Below are 17,937 nucleotides of genomic sequence, written 5' to 3' on the forward strand. Positions count from 1 at the left end.
CATTCGTGCTATAGCTTCGTGAGCTATAATTGATATAAATAGGTACTTGTTTGTGTAGAATTATAAGCAACTAGCGACCCTCCCCTTTGCACGGGTTAACAAATTATACACAAACCTTCCGCAAGAATCACTCTATCGATAAGAGAAAACCGCATGAAAATACGTTCTGTAGTTTTTGAGTTTATCGCGAACATTCAAACACACAAACAGACAGATGCGGCGGGGGACTTTGTTTTATAAGGTGTAGTGATTATGGATCTTGGGTCACAATTGACTGGTTTTCCCTAAAACTGTGACTCTTGCAAACGGTGATACTGTCAACAGACGACAGAGAACACGTAATGATTAAATTGCTGATTTGTAACTTTTGTCAACAATTAAACGAAACGTCAGAAGAGAGACGGGTTGCAACGTTACCAGTGGGCTCGGGGAGTGATCGGTGCAAAAATGTTTGAAAATGGAAATCCGGAGATGGCAACTCTACGTGGTTATTAATTGTGTCATCGTAACGCGTGAGTACAGCAGTATTACCCCTTAGAGGACGTAACCAAACGGAGTAGCCATTAACAGGCGTTCCCCTCTGTCGAAAATAGGCAGCCAATGGTCATACACAATGTATGGACTGCGTTTATCTGACATGGCTATTTTTACGTTACGTATACATTTGACGTGCCCCTCCCCCGCAAAAATCGGCAGACTGTTTTGTACAGAAAATTACAGACAAGTCTCCGTTTGGTTATATCCTCTAAGATGTATACAGCACAACTGAGGCTTTTGACTTTTGACCATCACACATAAAAGGTTAAAGTTGAACCAGACTTTGCAGTGAAAGTAGTGCCACTAGGAATGTTAAAATCCCAATTAAATTCACGTTCATAGTGGCATTTTTCACATTTTATCACTTCAATATCTGTGTACAGTTAACATAGACGAACCCTAGTGTGTTTGTTGTGACATAACCGTGGTACAGTCAGCATCAATAGTAGCATATCAAACAATGCGCCAAATTAAAAGTATCTACCACCCTCGAAATTACTTTTCCAAACAGATATATATTTCGACAGTCTGCGTTCAAAAGTATCTGACACACAGAAACAGTTTAATCTTATATCTACCTTTAAACTTGCAATTCTTGTATGTATGTGCCTATATATACATTTATATATTTTGGGAATCTCGGAAACGGCTCTAACAATCTGATGAGATTTGCTATATGGGGGTTTTCGGGGGCGAAGAATCTAAGTATCTAGGTCTTATATCTGGGAAAACGCGCATTTTTCCGAGCAAAGCTCGGTCTCCCAGATTATACTCGTATAGAGTAACCTATAGGTAATCTATTTGTGTTAGGCTATCAGAGAATGATAGATACCTACTTTTGCAGCATAGTTTGATACGCTACTTTGACGCAGACCGTACCGCGGAATTGACACAAAAAGACAAACTCATCTTCTGTAGTTTTCGTAAAACGAAGTGAAAATTTCCAAGCTCCATTTTACCTTCTGCAGGTCTCCTTTGAACCTATTTCGCCTTAACATAAATAGGAAGTCCGGAAACTTTGAAACGGTAAATATCCCGCAAAGGGGTAAGTTAGCCTTTTGTACGCGTATTTTTGTGCTTTTGTTTCTGTTGTGGGTATTCCAGTCCTTACTCTAGTTAGACGTTTTTTTGAAACTGGCAGGAACCTAGATACAAGGTAACGTATATATACAAATATGAAAGTCCCTCCACTAGTCGACACAAAAAAAACAACGCCCCTCCACTAATTGACACAAAGTGAACGCCCCTCCATTCATCGGCACTACACGGCCCACTATGACATAAAGACGAAGTTTACGAGCATGGGAAGTGAAAAGTTATAGAAGTGAATCACTGACGGTAGGGATGTACTTATAGTCTGTCAAGCCATTTCCGTCAGTAGAAAAAAGCGACTTTAAAAAATGTACATAGGCGCGAAGGGCTATCATCCCATACAAAATTAGAATTTCGCGCCTTTTTTTACTGACAAAGTTGTTTGACAGACTATAGCTACTATACGTAAGACACGGTAGATAATTAGAGATATCTGCATCTCACTTCTACGCATTGCTACGTCCCTGTCGTCAGTTACTAAATGAAGTGTGTGAAACGCTGTAATCTGGAAAGTTACAGTATACCTTTGTACCCACAAAATAATATAACTCTCTCTCGTACAGTGCTGTCAGTTAAAAAGCAGACTCAACCAATAACGAAAAAAAATTGCCATGTGATATAAACCGCAATTTCGATCTAGCTCAACATTATCTCCTAAACCTTTTAAAATATAGAGTTAACTTTTTGTCCGCAGACTTAGTAGCTAAGCCCGTCTCGCTGAATGAGCTTATCGCCGCTGAGAGCAAACAAAAGCTGGAGCAACATACTAAACCCACAGGCAACTCAGGTAAGTCCAAGATATTGTATGTAGGTACCTACCTATATAAGTTTTAGGGATATAAGTTTAAGAGTTATAGGAATTAATGCTTGTTTAACCTTTTGGACGCCAATGACCAATATATCCGCACCGTAGGTTCAATTCAACGCCAAAGACCGATTAATCGGTCACAGACAACAGAGCAACATAGACCTACGTGCATATGCATAAAGTTCAATTTCAGTTAATTGACACTTCGGTGACGTGGCGTTAGCGTGACAGCTTTTGGGTTTGACACGGCGTCGAAAAGGTTAAATAATATTGTCTATGGTCAAAAAATCTGAAGCCCTGCCGCGAACCAGAATTATATTTCGTTTTATTTGTTCGTCTATTTGCCTCTCTATCGCTTATCATCATCTTCGCGATGTTCCGGCTTTTTGCAACGACTGGTGAGAGCTTGAGGTACACTTGGCCTAATCCCAAGAATAGACGTAGGTACTAGTTTTTACAAAAGCGACTGCCATTTGACCTTCTAGCCCAGAAGATAAACTAGGCCTTATTGGGATTAGTCCGGTTGCCTAACAATGTGTTCCTTCTCCGAAAAGTGACTGTTAAATTTTAAATGACATATCGTAGGCAGGTAATGCAGGTATATAAGTTCCGAAAAACTCATTGGTATAGGTTACCGCAACCTCTGGATCCAAAGTCGCAAGCTCTTGCCTCTTACTGTTACGCGCTGGCCATAACATTGCGCGACTGGCTTCGGTCAAGGCGCGTTAGGCTACCAGCGCTCCGAGAAGTAGATAACCTAACGAATTTTTCCCTGATATTGACATGTATCTTTTATTTTCGCAGCAACCAAGCGCGGCGTACAGACCGTGTCCCTCAATGAACTTATTGCTGCAGAAAGTAAACAAGAGCGACGGGAAAATACATCTAAACTTACCAAATCAGGTATGGTACAAACATTACTGCATTCTGTCTAATAGATAGGTACCGTCAACCGGGGTGAATGGCATGGAATGGCAATGGAAACCCGTCAATAGGGATTAGGGATATCAGGCGGTCTAGCATGAGTTGCGTTCTCGCGCGCGACTTCAAGTATGGACTCGCGCGCGAGAACGCAACTCATGCTAGACCTACGGGGATGAATAGGGACAATACTTAAAATGTGATTTACCTGACAATTTCTTATTTATTTTTTTCAGCAACCAAGCGCATAAAGACCGTGTCACTGAATGAACTCATTGCTGCAGAAAGTAAACAGGAAAAGAAGTCTCAGAATACTAAATCAGGTAATGTCTAACAATCAAACCATTACTGTTTTCAGGGATACTGAAATGGCTTGTATTTACTGCACCCCTGTTTGAGTTAACCTTTTGGACGCCGCCGTGTCAAACACAAAAGCTGTCACTCAGACGCCACGTCACCGAAGTGTCAACACTGAAATTGAACTTTATGCACATGCACCTAGGTCTATATATGTTGCTCTGTGGTCTATGACCGATTAATCCGTCTTTGGCGTTGGACCTGTGGTGCGTATATATCGGTCATAGGCGTCCAAAAGGTTAAAGTCGGACCAAGCTAACTCTGCATGGATTTTGCAATGACAAAGTTTGACAATGTCATCATTAATGTAAAGTTTGACCTTTATAAAGACACTCCCTCGCTTTGACCTATTGAAATCGGTGCAAAGTTAGCTTAACAGACATACGCTAAATCTCCTATTGTTAATTTTTCAAGGTTTCAACTACTAACCTAACCAGTGGTAAAAGGTGGGAAAAAAATTCCCAGTAGTTACCACTGGTAACAACTTGGTGGTAACTAGTGGGAATAATCCATTTTTCACTGGAGCATAGGCAGAGAGAATCTTACCTACTGTATTTTTCTTACACTAGTATTGGCACCCCAAAAAGGGAAGAATAGGTAGATACTTATAGTTAAATTGTTTTATTCTATTGCTACTGACAAAATATTTGACAAATTATATTCAGGCCGGTCATATTCCACGACAAGAGTAACGCATTTTGTTACTAGTTTCTTTTCCTCTTGAGCATGAATCTAACTCATGACTCGCTGTTATTAAAATAAGTCCAAGTGATATCTGCAGTCCGTAGCAGCGCTTTTAGAAATTGCACAAATACTTACTTACTCCTATTTTACGAGTTTTACCAACAGCGACCACTCCCCAGAGGGCTGCAATAGTACCGTTGCACGAATGTCGTTAAATTCCGGTTAATATTCAGATACAATAGTTAAATGTACTGTCAGCATTAAAGTAGATCGATATGGTGTTGTTAATGGTCATTACACGGTGTTCGTTTTTATAGCCTGGAACCTGAAAATGTTAAGGACTCACTAGTAGCTCTACTGCCGTATTCGAACCTCAAGAAATTCACAAGAGACGACACGTACTAGATCTAATACGTTATAGTTTAGATTTCAACTAGTTCTCTTTTGCAGCGCAATTCGGGTAACCAATGTCACTTTTACGTTAGATAGAATTAGATATCTAATAGATGTGAATTGGATCTCTAAGCCATATCTTGTGGAAATCGTTCAAGAGTATCTCCAGAATCGCGCAAATGTCAAATTTGACAGGTTAGATCTTAAACATATCGATATCGTATCTTGGTGATGTCTAAAATATATCTTATAGATGTCTATTTCAAAATCCGAATCGGGCCGCTAGTATAGTACCTACGCATGTCGCATCGCGTGTCGAACAAATAGGGTGTATTCGGGTACTTTCGTATGTCGGAGAATTCCGAAAACTAGATAAAAATCACCCAAAATTCCATCATACTAAGAGTCCCTTTATGGAATTATCCGACGGTTTTCGGCATTTGGAATTATCCGTATACACCTTACCTAGTTATATGTATTATAACTTGTTTTCTTTTTATTCATTAGGTGTAGCGCTCTCGACAAAGCCCTCCACAAAAGAAAGTTCGCCATCAGAATCACGACAAAATTTGGAAAAAACACGTTTGCCTAAAATATTTGGTAAGTACAAAGGATGCTTTTGTTGTATTTCGATACCTAACTTCTAGAAATTATTTCTTCAGGAAAAATATATTTCTAAGTTTTACATTAATTATAAGTTATTTAAGGGCTCATAGACTCTGTTCAGTCGCCGAACCTATACTTTTTTTGCTATCTTGCTCCTAAGTGAAGGGAACTTTAACAACTTAATGTAAACTTAAGACATTTTATTTACCTGTAAGTAGGTAAGGTACTTATTGAATTTATAAATATTCTAAATAATATCGCAATGATTGCGGAACAAATGGTAATTTTATACAACCCAATCACAAAGAGTAGGTACCTCCTCGATTTGAAACTCGAACTATTGAACGCAATATGCCCAAGTTATCGGGCAGCAACATTCTGTAAATAAACAAACTGAAACCAGGGGGCCAAGTGCTTCGCGCAGACACCAAACTGAGAGCCAAATTAATATTGTGCATAAATTAATTTCTCTTCCGGCGTGCTGTTGTTTAGCAACGCTGTAGGTACATACCTATTTATTTTACCGCTTACCGTGCTAAAATATGGATTGCAGAGGTTTAGTAAAATGATTACACGTAATATTTCCGCTTCATTGTTATTTATAGGTATTATAGGGGAGCCCGGAGCATTAAACCGTCGGGAGTATTGAATACTTATTGAATCATTTTTCGAAGTTAAATTTGCGCTAAATGATGATACAGTCCCTTGAGTAGGTATCTTGACGTTGCGTAAATGTAGCACTGTTGTATTAGCGCTTAGGTACTTCAATCGAATTCTGAAATGTGTATAATAATTCAATTTTGGACAAACATCCTAAACCCTGAATGTTCAGCATTCAAAATAATTAAGTATCTACCTAATATCTTTAGTTACAAGTTTAAGTAAAATGCTTCGAGATTTTTTAATGCATTGTCAGATATTTTATTAGACATCAAACCCAAGTCTACATTCAGAAACAACCAATTCAATCCCTATCTAATTCAATTGCGGTTAAATTTTCAGATCGTACCTTGGTCTGTGCGGAAAGAGAAGAGTCGGGAATGTATGGAGCCCAATACATTCCACGACTCTTCTCTTTCCGAACGGACTCTACCATTGGTTTAGCATTAGGGCCGATACAGATAGACTGGAAGCCGACTGCACCTTGTGTGGGAACTGCACGCCAACTACAAGTTGCAGTCCCGAGTCCGTCTGTACCGGCTCTTATGAAGATATGACATCAATACTATTCCAATAGGTATAATTTCAATAAGTACCTACGTAGTAGTCAGCAGCAGAAGTTGCTAAGCGGGCGAGGTGTTCAAAATTACCTTGACACGCTCTTATTCTCTCTCTCTCTCTCTCTCTCTCTCTTTAGCCCTTTTCTACCCTTCGGGTGTAGGCCTCCTTCATTCTTCTCCATTCGTCACGGTTCTGTGCAACCTGGAGCCATCTCATCCCCGCAGCCCTTTTGATGTCGTCTTCCCAACGCATATTGGGTCTACTTGGAGGACGTTCTTCTCCCCATGGTCGCCACTCGAGTATTCTTTTACTCCACGAGTCGGTCTTTCGTGCCATATGACCAGCCCATTCCCACTTCAAACTGGCTACGCGTTTTACAACATCCGTGACCTTGCTCTGCTGTCTCAGCCACTCATTCGTTTTACGGTCTCTCAATGTGATCCCCACCAGTTTTCTCTCTAGCGCCCGCTGGACAACGCTTAGTTTACGTAATATGCCTTTGGTGAAAACCCAGGTTTCAGCTCCATAAGTGAGAACAGGCAGGATACATTGATCAAATATGCGTGCTTTTTGTTCGGCCTTAAGTTTCATTTTGAAGGCAAACTCGAGATTGGAATAGGCTGCCCAGGCTAGCCGTACGCGTCTGTTGATTTCATTGGTTTGGTTATTCTTTCCAGTCACTATCTCTTGTCCCAAATACACGTATTTATCGACCGTTTCGATGGCAGTATGGTTAACTGTGATATTAAAAAGAATAGAATAGAAAATATTCGCCTTGACATCTGTATTTGTCATAACTTTTGTCTTGTCTAGATTCATTTCCAGGCCACACCGTATAGAGGCATCGCTGAGTTCTTGAATCATACTTTGAAGTTCAGCGGGGTTACTTGCCAACAAAACAATATCATCAGCGAACCGCAAATTATTTAAGCGACTACCCCATATGTTCAATCCACGATTTTCCCAGTTCAGGCTTTTTAAGATGTCCTCTAGCACCAGAGTAAACAATTTTGGTGAAAGCGTATCACCTTGTCGTACGCCCTTCTCAATCCGAACTGGCTCCGTCAGCGGGGGTAGGTTCACTTTTAAGGTGGCTCTCCTGTACATATTTTCGATTAGGGCAGTATATCGGTGATCTATACGTGCATTTTGCAGTGATTCTATGACCGACCATGTTTCAACACTGTCAAATGCTTTTTTGTAATCAATAAATGCTAACCACAAGGGCATTTGATATTCAGTCGTCTTTTCTATAATTATTCTCATAGACAATATATGATCCAACGTGCTGTTATCACTCTTGAATCCAGCTTGCTCCATTGGCTGATATGAGTCAAGTTTCTTGGTGAGGCGTAGAGTAATGATCTTCGTAAAGAGTTTATACAGGTGTGATAGCAAGCTGATGGGGCGATAGTTGTTCAAATCTGCTTTATTGCCTTTTTTATGAAGTAAGATGACTGTGGCACAATTCCAGACCTCGGGTATAGTTTGCTCCTCCAAGCATTTGTTGAAAGCCGTTTTAAGTAGCTCAATCACTCTATCTCCTCCATCCTTTACCATCTCAATAACGATGTTGTCACTGCCGGGCGACTTGCCATTTTTCATTTTTCTGAGGGCATGTTCAATTTCGCATGTTGTTATTTCCGGAACATCTTCAGAGCCAACGTTCATAATTTTGCGTTTCGCCACTCCTCTTGGTTTGGGGTTTTGGGATGTGTATAAGTTTGAGTAATATTTGTGTGTTATTTCTAGTAGTTGCTTTAACTCTATTCCAAGCTGGTTATTTTCATCTAAGAGTTTAGTGATTTGCTGTTTTCCTGGTTTTAAAGCTTTGCGAAATACCTTAGGGCCCTGATATTTGTCTATTATATGCTTAACGGTTTTTTCCCGATATGCATCAATGTCTGCCTCGACTTGCTTTCTAGTTCTGGTGCAAAGGTTTTTAAAGTAGTCTGTTCCCCCTTTGCCTTCGCGTAGTAGAGTTCTCCTTTCTTCTAGAAGGTCTCTGGTCTCAGTACTAAACTTCTGGCGATTTACTTTTGCTGATCCAGGTGTTAGATCTCGCGCTATCCCGTATAGAGCATTTTGTATGGTGTGAATAATTGTTTCATGGTCACAATGCTCGTCTAAATGACTTCATCGTCATTTAGACGAGCTCTTATTCTATTAACAATAAAGTCGCGTCAAGATCATTTTGAACACCTCGCCCGCTTAGCAACTTCTGCAGCTGGGCATTTTCACTTAACTGTGCCCCTTTAAAGGCCGGTTAGCAATCGTTACAAAACTGACGGTCAATGTCAAATCCCATACATTTTGTCAGGAATGTAACAGTTAGTCGTTACTGAATCACGACTTAAGTCGCGCTTTAAAGTGCAAGTTAAAATGAAAATTTTCTTTCAGGACTTATTTTAATTTATTAGGAACGACTGCTAACGTTTATTTTTAATCTGGCGGTCTAGTTAAGCGCTTTAGCGTGGGTGTCCTTGGACAAGGAAGCATGTTTAGTTATTGATTAAATACAACCTACAGGGACTTGCAACTTCTGAAATTAGGAGCTGAATTTCTATTAATATTAATGGTCTCTGGTTAGGTTAGTGGCGTAGCGATCAAAATAAAAATTAGTGTGTGCGTTTTTAGACGAAATTGTTTAAGATGTATTAATTGAGAGTTATTATTTTATTTTCAGCTAAAAAACCGCGAAGAAAAATATTCTCCCTGAAAGATTTGTTCGCTACAGAAAAATCTTCAGCCAAGGACAGAATAGAAAGCCTTTTATCGAAGACACCGGGTACGTTTGAGTAAAAGTAGAATAGAAAGATAATTTAAAACAAAAATTTTACAAGCTTTTATTTAACTTGCCCTGTTAGTACCTACGTTAGTTAAGGGCAAATTATAATAAGTATAATACCTACACCTTAAATATTTTCTTTCAGGCGGGGGGCTTCGGTTGCATCGTAGCAAATTTCTGCCAACCTTATCTCATAAACCCTTCGAGTCAGCAGGCAAGTACCATCGACAAAATTCAATAATTATCTCCATCACTCTTGCATTAGGTATCCGACCGGTGGAAACGCAGAATAGACGATCTTCGAATTTCAATGTTCGTGGTAGCTACCAGGGATCGGAACCGGTTTTTTGCAAAAACTTAGAAATAACCATATTTTTCGAATTATTTTATACTCGAAATGTAGGACTCAGTTGTGTTTTTAGGTTACAACTTCGTATTATTAGATTGCCCAATTAGAAATGAAGTAATTAGCAAAGAACGAAAAAATACCGTTTCCGTTCCCATACAAAAAATACCGGTATCCGATCCCTGGTAGCTACAGTTACCAGGTAGGTGACTCCTCGTAAACCTTAATACCTACTGAGAAAAGACTGATAAGGCCTCCTGGGCACTTCGTTCGTTCATCGCCCAGGGGGCCTAGAGTCAAGATTGGCAATCGTTTCGTTTCTCTGCGTACGCCATTTGCCCCCAGGTGCCATCGCTATCGTGCTGAAGTGGCCAATGTGTTTTCAATCAAACATTTCACTGCTCTTTCATATATTAACAAAAGTTTCTCTTTACAGAAAATATATTCTCACTGGCCAGGACAATATCACCTCTGAAATTCAGAAAGAGGTTCGAAATAAGGTCTCCTCTGAAACCAAAAAAGATTAAATACTCCTTCACGCCCCGTCTCAAGCGTAGAAACCAATCAACGAAGCGGGAAGCTGATGAAAATGCAGTATTCAATCACCGGTACATACCTCTCATTAAACGGATTGGTTTACTTGTGGATGGTATTCTTTCCCCTGACTCTAGCGAGTCTATCGAGCCCGTCCGCCGTAGAAAACCAAGACGCAATCCAAAATTACCAGGAAAACACGCCGACCTTGCATCCTCAGAATCTAAGCCGCAGAAAAAGACAGTTACTGCTCCCACTACTGTCCCCCCGGAGACCCCTGACACCCAGGATCCCACGACTGAGACTCCCGACACCACAACCTATACTACTCCCTTTAGTGACGTCTACACTCTCCGACCAGATACGGACCTACCATTACCATCTACAAGAAATACCAGCAGCAATCGGAGAGACGATAATGGAGTCAGTGAGAGAAGCAGCACCCCATTTCACGGAGACACTGAGAGACATATCGCCAGGAATAATGGAAGTGATGAATATAATCCCAGCGGACGAAAACAAACCTATTCACCATCTAATGAGGAAGATTCCTGTAGCCCTACACGAGTCGATAAATGCCGCGATGGATACAGTACCGGAACCCGATATCGAAACAACATCAACAAAACAGAAGAGGAAACAGAAAACTCAACCCACAGCTTCGTCAGAGGAAATGACACTGACACAAAAGCTACGCTCCAAATTAGAGGGGAAACGCTACAAATACCAAGAGACGTACGAAGATTACCAAGACTACCCGATAAAGTCTTTATTGTTGACGCAGAACCCGTACCGGCCCAAAAATCTGGTGAAGAAAGCTTCGTCGATGTCGCACACGATCACGCCAGTGCTGAACGAGGGCCTGACGGGAATGGCACAGCTCCCGCAGAAGATCAAAGACTTCGTCAAGTCATTCAAGGATTGATACCGATCAACGATATCCTTGACCCTAATTTTCTGAATCAACGTACCCAAGACAATCATGTTGTGGCCATTTTTGATGGATATAGCGTGGCTAGGGATATTAATGGTAGGAATAAGCTTACAGAGAAATCGATCCGAATTAGTCCTAATTAGTATTATTAGTGATTGTTGATTTTTAATGGTTCCTAGGATAATAGCAACATGTCTGTAATATTACAGATTTCTAAGGTAGGTACAGTCAGCTACAGATTAAACGTACCACCCCTGCATAGAAGTTTGTATGCAGGGGTGGTGGTGGTACCTTTTGTCTGCAGCTGACTGTACGTTACCCTCCTGTTTCTATCTCTAACGCAAGCGCATAATTAATTGCGGTCCCGCTCGCACAGTGCATTGATCGCCGGCAACATGGGCGGGACAGCAATAGAGCGCGTGCGATAGAGATAGGTACAGTCGGGTTAATGTACCAAATTCTTTGTGCTTAGTGTCCCTAACTCTAAGCATAAAAAACATCTAGAAAGCTCTGACCTCTAGTTTTATTTGTCTTGCAAGTTAAAAGCTTGTTGGGACGTAGGTACAATTAGTGTGGCGATTACCACTAATACATTATAAACATTGTATAGTAAAATAAAAAATACATTTTTAGTTTTGTTTTATATAATAAGAAATAATAATATGAATAATATATAATGTATGTCTATGTTATTATCGGCGGCCCTTCTTCCCCTTGCTCTTGCTGGTGATTTGCTGCGCCTGAGGCTGCTGGTCGGCAGGCCTGCAATTAAAAACAAGTTATAGTTTGTAGCTTTCTAATAGACCCCGAAGGCTAATCCTATTGTCTATTGTTAAGAAAAACCGCTCGTGCCACGTGCCACAACCACCTGCATAAAAAATCGGTACTTCGGTTACTGAGTGCCGGCGAGTCGAACGCTACAGAACCAGTCTAAAATGTGTCATCGAGATGCGTAACAAAGGCGCGTTATCGGAGAGCGCACCTACACTGGTTTTTTGAGCGTTGGACTAGCCCGCGCTCAGGTGCCAAATAGAATAATTAGGACCCTTTTTTGCAGGTAAGTACGAGGGGCGTTCAAAATATTCTCGGTATTGATATCTTACGACCTCTTCTAAAATTTCTTTCGTTACTGGCCGCTAAGGTTTATTCATTGACATTAAAAAAAAGTATAATTCGAACCGAGATAGTCTTTTGTTTTTCTGCAATTGCTGAACAAACATGAACATCCTGTGCGAATTGACAATGTTAACTAAATTAGAACATCGATGCGTGATAAAATTCTTGACAAACAGGGTAAAAATCAAAAAACCATAAAAGAGGAAATGGATTGTGTTTACCGTGAGTCTGCTCCTTCTTTATCTACCATTCAAAAGTGGTCAAGCGAGTTTAAACGCGGAAGGGAGAGTGTTGAAGATGACCCTAGACCTGGCCGGCCTGTAGTAGCTACTTCACAAGAAAATATTGATAAAGTGGAAAAACTTATATTGGAAGATGGTCGAGTGAAGGTAAAATCTATAGCACAAGTAACCAATCTCTCTATTGGTACCGTACATGATATTATACATGACCATCTTAATATGTCAAAAGTAAGTGCAAGATGGGTTCCGCGAATGCTGACTCGGCTTCAAAAAGACATGCGTGTAGCTTGTTGTTCCGATTTTATTGACCTGTGCGGTGAAAATCCTGATGAGGTGCTGCAAAGAATAGTTACTGGAGATGAAACCTGGGTTCATCATTATGACCCAGAGAGTAAACAAGAGTCCATGCAGTGGCACATTAAGGGTTCAGCTCATCCCAAGAAGTTGAAGGTCATCCCTTCAGCTGGCAAGGTCATGGCCACGATATTTTGGGATTGTGAAGGAGTATTACTAATCGATTATAAAGAAAAAGGTGTAAATATCACAGGACAGTACTACGCTAACATTCTACGTCAATTAAAGGATGTAATTAAAGAAAAGAGGCGAGGAAAGTTAACCAAAGGTATTCTGCTTCTGCATGACAACGCCCCCGTCCATACTGCTCATATTGCCAAGGCAGCTATTGTTGAACGTGGGTTTAAAACTGTTACTCACCCACCGTATAGTCCGGACTTAGCCCCCAGCGACTTCTTTTTGCTCCCCAATCTTAAAAAGGATCTGCGTGGAAATAAATTTTCTGACGATGAAGCATTGAAGGCGGCAGTGGAGGAGCATTTTTACACGAAAGATAAAAAATATTTTTACGAGGGATTAAAAAAAATAATTGATCGATCTTTTAAGTGTATGAACATAGGGGGGGAGTATATTGAAAAATAAAAATATCAAACTTTTCGTACTTGTTTGTTTTCATTCTCATACCGAGAATATTTTGAATACCCCTCGTAGCACGTGCGGTTTTACTGAACAATAGACAATAGGATTAGCCTTCGGGGTCTATTAGAAAGCTACAAACTATACAATATAGGTACACTTGTTACAATACAATACTAATCACAGAACAAGTTAGAATGGCGATGCGAGCAGGGTACGTGTCGCCGCCGGTTTTGAGCAAACTCTCGCATGCTACTCGCCCGCGCTGACCTAAAAACGAAGTAAACATGCCTTTTGCGCCACAATAACCTTCAGATTAAGAAGCCAGACATCAAATCTGTCTAAAGGAGGCGTATCCATTCACCATGCACACAACTTTTTACTAGCGTTGCGCGAGTGTTAGTAAATGTGGAGAGGAACGAGCGGCGACACCGGTTCCGATACTAACTGCGCGCGATAGCCATTCTAACCTCTTTAATATGTTCTGTGATACTAATATACTTTATTGTCACCAATATCACAAGAAGCATGACATAAAAATTAAAGCATAGCTAAATTTATTTCAACTATGGTCATACAACAGAAAAGGCGGTCTTATCGATAAAAAGTGATATCTTCCAGACAACCTTCAAGTAGTGGACACAAGGCAAAGAAAAACAAGTAATTTGAGCAGGTGATGCAGTATTCAAATAAAAACCAAAAATTCTAATATCAACTTTTACTGTTGATAATAAGTTTAATTTCTAACCACATCTCTCATTTCATACTCTACATATTTTTCACAAACTATAGAACTGACTGTACTGTAGTGTACTTAATTTTTTTTGCATTAGAAAAAGACTATGCGATCTTGATGTGTCTTTTAATTGAAAAACGCTTTTTAAAAATCAGTAACTATTATTTATGAAAGCAACAGAATGTAAATAATCATATATGATTCATAATTGTTACATATTTGCGGTGACTTATTTTTCAAAGGTGTTTTTCAACAATAAGACATGTCAAGATTGTTTACCTTTTTTTTCATGCTAAAAAAACTAACTATAATAAGAAGAAAATAAATACCTGTTTTGGCGGGTCTTCAGTTTAGGTATTGATTCACCAATATACTTCATGACGGATTCCCTGGTCTGGAACTCTGTTTTGAGTGGGGTTCCATCGTCATTCTTTATCTGAACCCTTATCCTGCCTCTGAACAGCATTTCCTGAAAATTGCAAATGTATTGTTTTTAAATACATACGGGTCAAACTGAGAACCTCCTTTTTCTTAAGGTGCTTAAAAAGGATTTATGTCCTGTTATTGTCACACTTTTCAATGCACCAAGCTACGAACAGTTTAAAAATTTCAGGAAAATTTCACATGAAACAAAGCAAACTTTTGAAAATGGAAAACTTTGATTCCTATTCAAAAGTATGAGAAGTTTCCTAATTTTTTACACATGGAAATTTCGCATGGAAACTTTACGACGGCACATCAGTATGTCTCGTACTTGTCAAGCTGTGTTCTTAGTGTTAGATTTTTCAAGTTAAAATGGAAAACAACAAATACACCCATGGAAATACTTCGAAGGCTGTCTTTGTCATCATTGTATCAATTATAACTTAACAAGTTTATAATGAAATTACTGCAAAACTTAAAAACTCTTAACATGACTTCCTGTCCTGAGCCGTTCTGTGGCATTCACAAAACCCTAACACGGCTCACCCTAAACATCTACTGTCACTAGAAAACCATTCAGCTCTGGAGAGAAACAACAGGTTTTACACAACTGCCCAAAAAAAGGAGTGTATTGTTTTCAGGGTTAATGTGTGTGTAAGAGTTTAGTTTTATTAGACATCAAACAAAGTTGATATTTATATACCAATTGTCACTAACCTTGCTTTGCTCCCGTGGGTACAACTTGTTTTCCACACCTACAGGCAATCCCGTCGCTACGAGTACATCCCTAATCTCTTGGTGAGTAGGATTCTCGACACAGGAGGACTTCGGTAGCCTACGACCTTGAGCCAAAGTCTTCTTACTGTTCAGATATGCAGGATAAATACAAATCCACCTGTAAAATACCACGTCCTGGTCAAATACACCCAAGAAATCGTCATTGGGTCAAAACATAAAATAACTTCAACAACCTTACCTTTCGACTTCACTGTGTTTTTTTTCTGGGTTCCATGAAGTTATCATTGCAGCCATGGTTGCTTTGATTAATAATTTCGTTTATAGCCAAATCACACGAAATAATAAACATACACGTATGCTCAGTAGAATGGTGTTATTTCTCAATAAAATGACTTGTCAACGTCAAAAAGATAACCTGTAGAAATAGTAAAGATATGAGTTCGTTCAAGACCTTGTGGAAACCGTCAAATATTTATATAATGCCCTTTCAAAAGTTCCCTGTACCGCGTGTATATGGCGCGTATGTGTACGATACTTTAGCTGTCACTGTCAAATATTTGACATTTGACATAATTGACACTCGACAGTGTTATGCCACACGTGTGAATGTGAAAGGCGTCCTTTACAACTTATTTTGAGTACACTGGCTGAATTTTATTACAAATAATCAAAATAATAATAATTCGATCCCACGTGGGATCCACTTTGACGTTGGCGAAATCATCGACAGTATCGATGGAGCCATATTACCCAAAGATTGATTGATTGAACTTATTTTGAAATAAAGTTAATTATTTTTATAATATTAACGGCAAATTATAAAAGATGAGTAGTATAGCAGTAAGTGATAACTACGTTGCTGTCACCAAAGGATTGCGCATTGACCGATACGATTATGCGAAGCACGACTGCATCAGTATTCCAATAAGTAAACCTCTGGAAAACGATTCCATTTCTGATATTGTTATTTCCTCTGACTGTAAGTACTTGGCAGTAGTATCTACAGTTTCAAAGCAGTTAACAGTGTTTGAGTTGCCCCAATGGAACAACTACAAAAGTTTTACACTTCCAAGAAGTGCTAGCAAAATAAGATTCACCTCAAACAACGAGCATTTATTAGTAGCTGATAAAACGGGGGACGTTCTCATATACGACATCAATAACCCTAACGATAGCGGCACAAAACTATTGGGACACTTGAGCTTACTGCTGGATGTTTTACAAACAAATGATGGGAAATATATCATAAGCTCTGACCGAGATGAGAAAATCAAGGTTTCTTGTTACCCTAATACTTATAACATTCAAACATACTGTTTGGGCCACAAGGAATTTGTGAAACAAATTGAAATTCTACCGCATGATGAAAATTACTTGACAAGCACTTCTGGCGATGGAACTATAAAATGTTGGGACTATTTAAATGGAAAGCTGGTGTACACCATAGACACCAATGATGACATAAAGGACGCTCAGCTCCTGGAGAACTTTGTGAAACTTATGAACGATGATGAAATTCAAGTAGAGAAATTGCCTATCGTTCACTACACAATCTCTCGCTTGGACGATAATGCCAGTTTATTAGTAGTGGCTGTACATACCTGTAATAATTTACTAGTATACAAGTTAGAATCAAATAAAAATCAAGTAAGCCATACATTTTTAGACAGAATTACAGTAGAGAGGTTCCCAGCTGCAATCAAATTATACAACTCATCATTGTATGTCTATGATGATGTGCAATGCACAGTTCAAGTTTTAAAAATAGATTATAAGGAGAATAAGACAGATATTCAATCAGATAAAGTAATAAAGATGTTTGAAAAAGATGATACAAGTATTGACATCAGAGATAACAATGAATCTATCAAGTTATTCTACAAAAGGAAATTTGACAATGTTCAAGAATACCAAGAAAGGAAAAAACAAAGATTGGAAAAGTCCATCTCATGAATAAGTAAAAAACTGTCAATTATCAGTTCAACCAGATAAGTTTATTATTTTCAGTAGATACAGTCAAACAGAAATGTGAAGTGCACATTTTATACAAAAATAATTGAAACATAAGTAATGTTGGAACAGTCATTAATAAAGCTAACAAGTTAATATCTAAGCGGTTTCATTTTATTTTTTATACTAGGAAAACAATGAAATGACAATATCACAATTTAACTAAACACAACAAGGACATAAGTAATTAGGTCTGATATAATACTTATTGCTTTTTTTAATATAGGAGTGATATATTCCATCAGCAAATGTAAATGTGACTGCCTAATGTCAATTTAGGAGTTGGCAGCAAAAGCATATTGGCACTGCTCACACTGCTACTCAAACTTGAAAGGCAGTAGTAACTCTGTATACATAATGGTACGTTTACACGCTTGCCGAGGCTTGGCAAGCGTCTACAAGCTTCAAGCCTTTACAAACGCTTGGATGCCATTTACATGCTTGCGAGTGCGTTACTGTGTTCCAGACAAGCCAGCATGGCAGACGTGGACGTTGAAGTTGTGTCGGCAATTGCTCTAGGT

At 39.2% G+C, this 17,937-nt stretch overlaps 4 protein-coding genes and 1 long non-coding RNA gene across 5 annotated transcripts in view; 2 read left to right on the forward strand and 3 right to left on the reverse strand.

The window, feature by feature from the left end:
* Nucleotides 1–17,937, reverse strand: part of LOC134649606 (ATP-dependent (S)-NAD(P)H-hydrate dehydratase) — a 395,537-nt gene that overhangs the window by 355,184 nt on the left and 22,416 nt on the right. The window lies entirely within an intron of this gene.
* Nucleotides 366–11,364, forward strand: LOC134649707 (uncharacterized). The gene is made up of 8 exons (XM_063504535.1): nt 366–512; nt 2,324–2,416; nt 3,242–3,340; nt 3,595–3,681; nt 5,300–5,392; nt 9,306–9,407; nt 9,553–9,621; nt 10,190–11,364. The coding sequence occupies exons 1-8, from the start codon at nt 458–460 to the stop codon at nt 11,362–11,364; spliced, it is 1,773 nt and encodes a 590-aa protein (XP_063360605.1). The 5' UTR covers nt 366–457.
* Nucleotides 7,014–7,356, reverse strand: LOC134649503 (uncharacterized). The gene is made up of 2 exons (XR_010096966.1): nt 7,108–7,356; nt 7,014–7,075 (listed from the first exon to the last, which is right to left on the reverse strand). It is a non-coding gene; the product is annotated as an uncharacterized LOC134649503 (long non-coding RNA).
* On the reverse strand, nt 11,848–15,803 carry LOC134649506 (signal recognition particle 19 kDa protein). Its single transcript, XM_063504261.1, has 4 exons — nt 15,645–15,803; nt 15,386–15,563; nt 14,575–14,714; nt 11,848–11,983 (listed from the first exon to the last, which is right to left on the reverse strand). Exons 1-4 carry the CDS (start codon nt 15,698–15,700, stop codon nt 11,914–11,916), a joined length of 444 nt encoding a protein of 147 aa, XP_063360331.1. The 5' UTR covers nt 15,701–15,803; the 3' UTR covers nt 11,848–11,913.
* On the forward strand, nt 16,196–17,521 carry LOC134649504 (tRNA (guanine-N(7)-)-methyltransferase non-catalytic subunit wuho). Its single transcript, XM_063504260.1, has one exon. It carries the CDS (start codon nt 16,232–16,234, stop codon nt 17,357–17,359), a length of 1,128 nt encoding a protein of 375 aa, XP_063360330.1. The 5' UTR covers nt 16,196–16,231; the 3' UTR covers nt 17,360–17,521.

The sequence above is a fragment of the Cydia amplana genome, chromosome 7 (genome assembly GCF_948474715.1).
Source record: "Cydia amplana chromosome 7, ilCydAmpl1.1, whole genome shotgun sequence".
NCBI lineage: Eukaryota > Metazoa > Arthropoda > Insecta > Lepidoptera > Tortricidae > Cydia > Cydia amplana.

Coding starts and splice junctions, on each gene's coding strand:
- LOC134649707 (XM_063504535.1), top strand. CDS start 458: ATGGAAATCCGGAGATGGCAACTCTACGTGGTTATTAATTGTGTCATC. Junction 3,682..5,299: donor GTCTCAGAATACTAAATCAG/GTAATGTCTAAC, acceptor TTTATTCATTAG/GTGTAGCGCTCTCGACAAAG. Junction 5,393..9,305: donor ACGTTTGCCTAAAATATTTG/GTAAGTACAAAG, acceptor TTTTATTTTCAG/CTAAAAAACCGCGAAGAAAA.
- LOC134649504 (XM_063504260.1), top strand. CDS start 16,232: ATGAGTAGTATAGCAGTAAGTGATAACTACGTTGCTGTCACCAAAGGA.
- LOC134649506 (XM_063504261.1), bottom strand. CDS start 15,700: ATGGCTGCAATGATAACTTCATGGAACCCAGAAAAAAAACACAGTGAA. Junction 15,564..15,644: donor AAACACAGTGAAGTCGAAAG/GTAAGGTTGTTG, acceptor GGTATTTTACAG/GTGGATTTGTATTTATCCTG. Junction 14,715..15,385: donor ACCCACGGGAGCAAAGCAAG/GTTAGTGACAAT, acceptor TGCAATTTTCAG/GAAATGCTGTTCAGAGGCAG.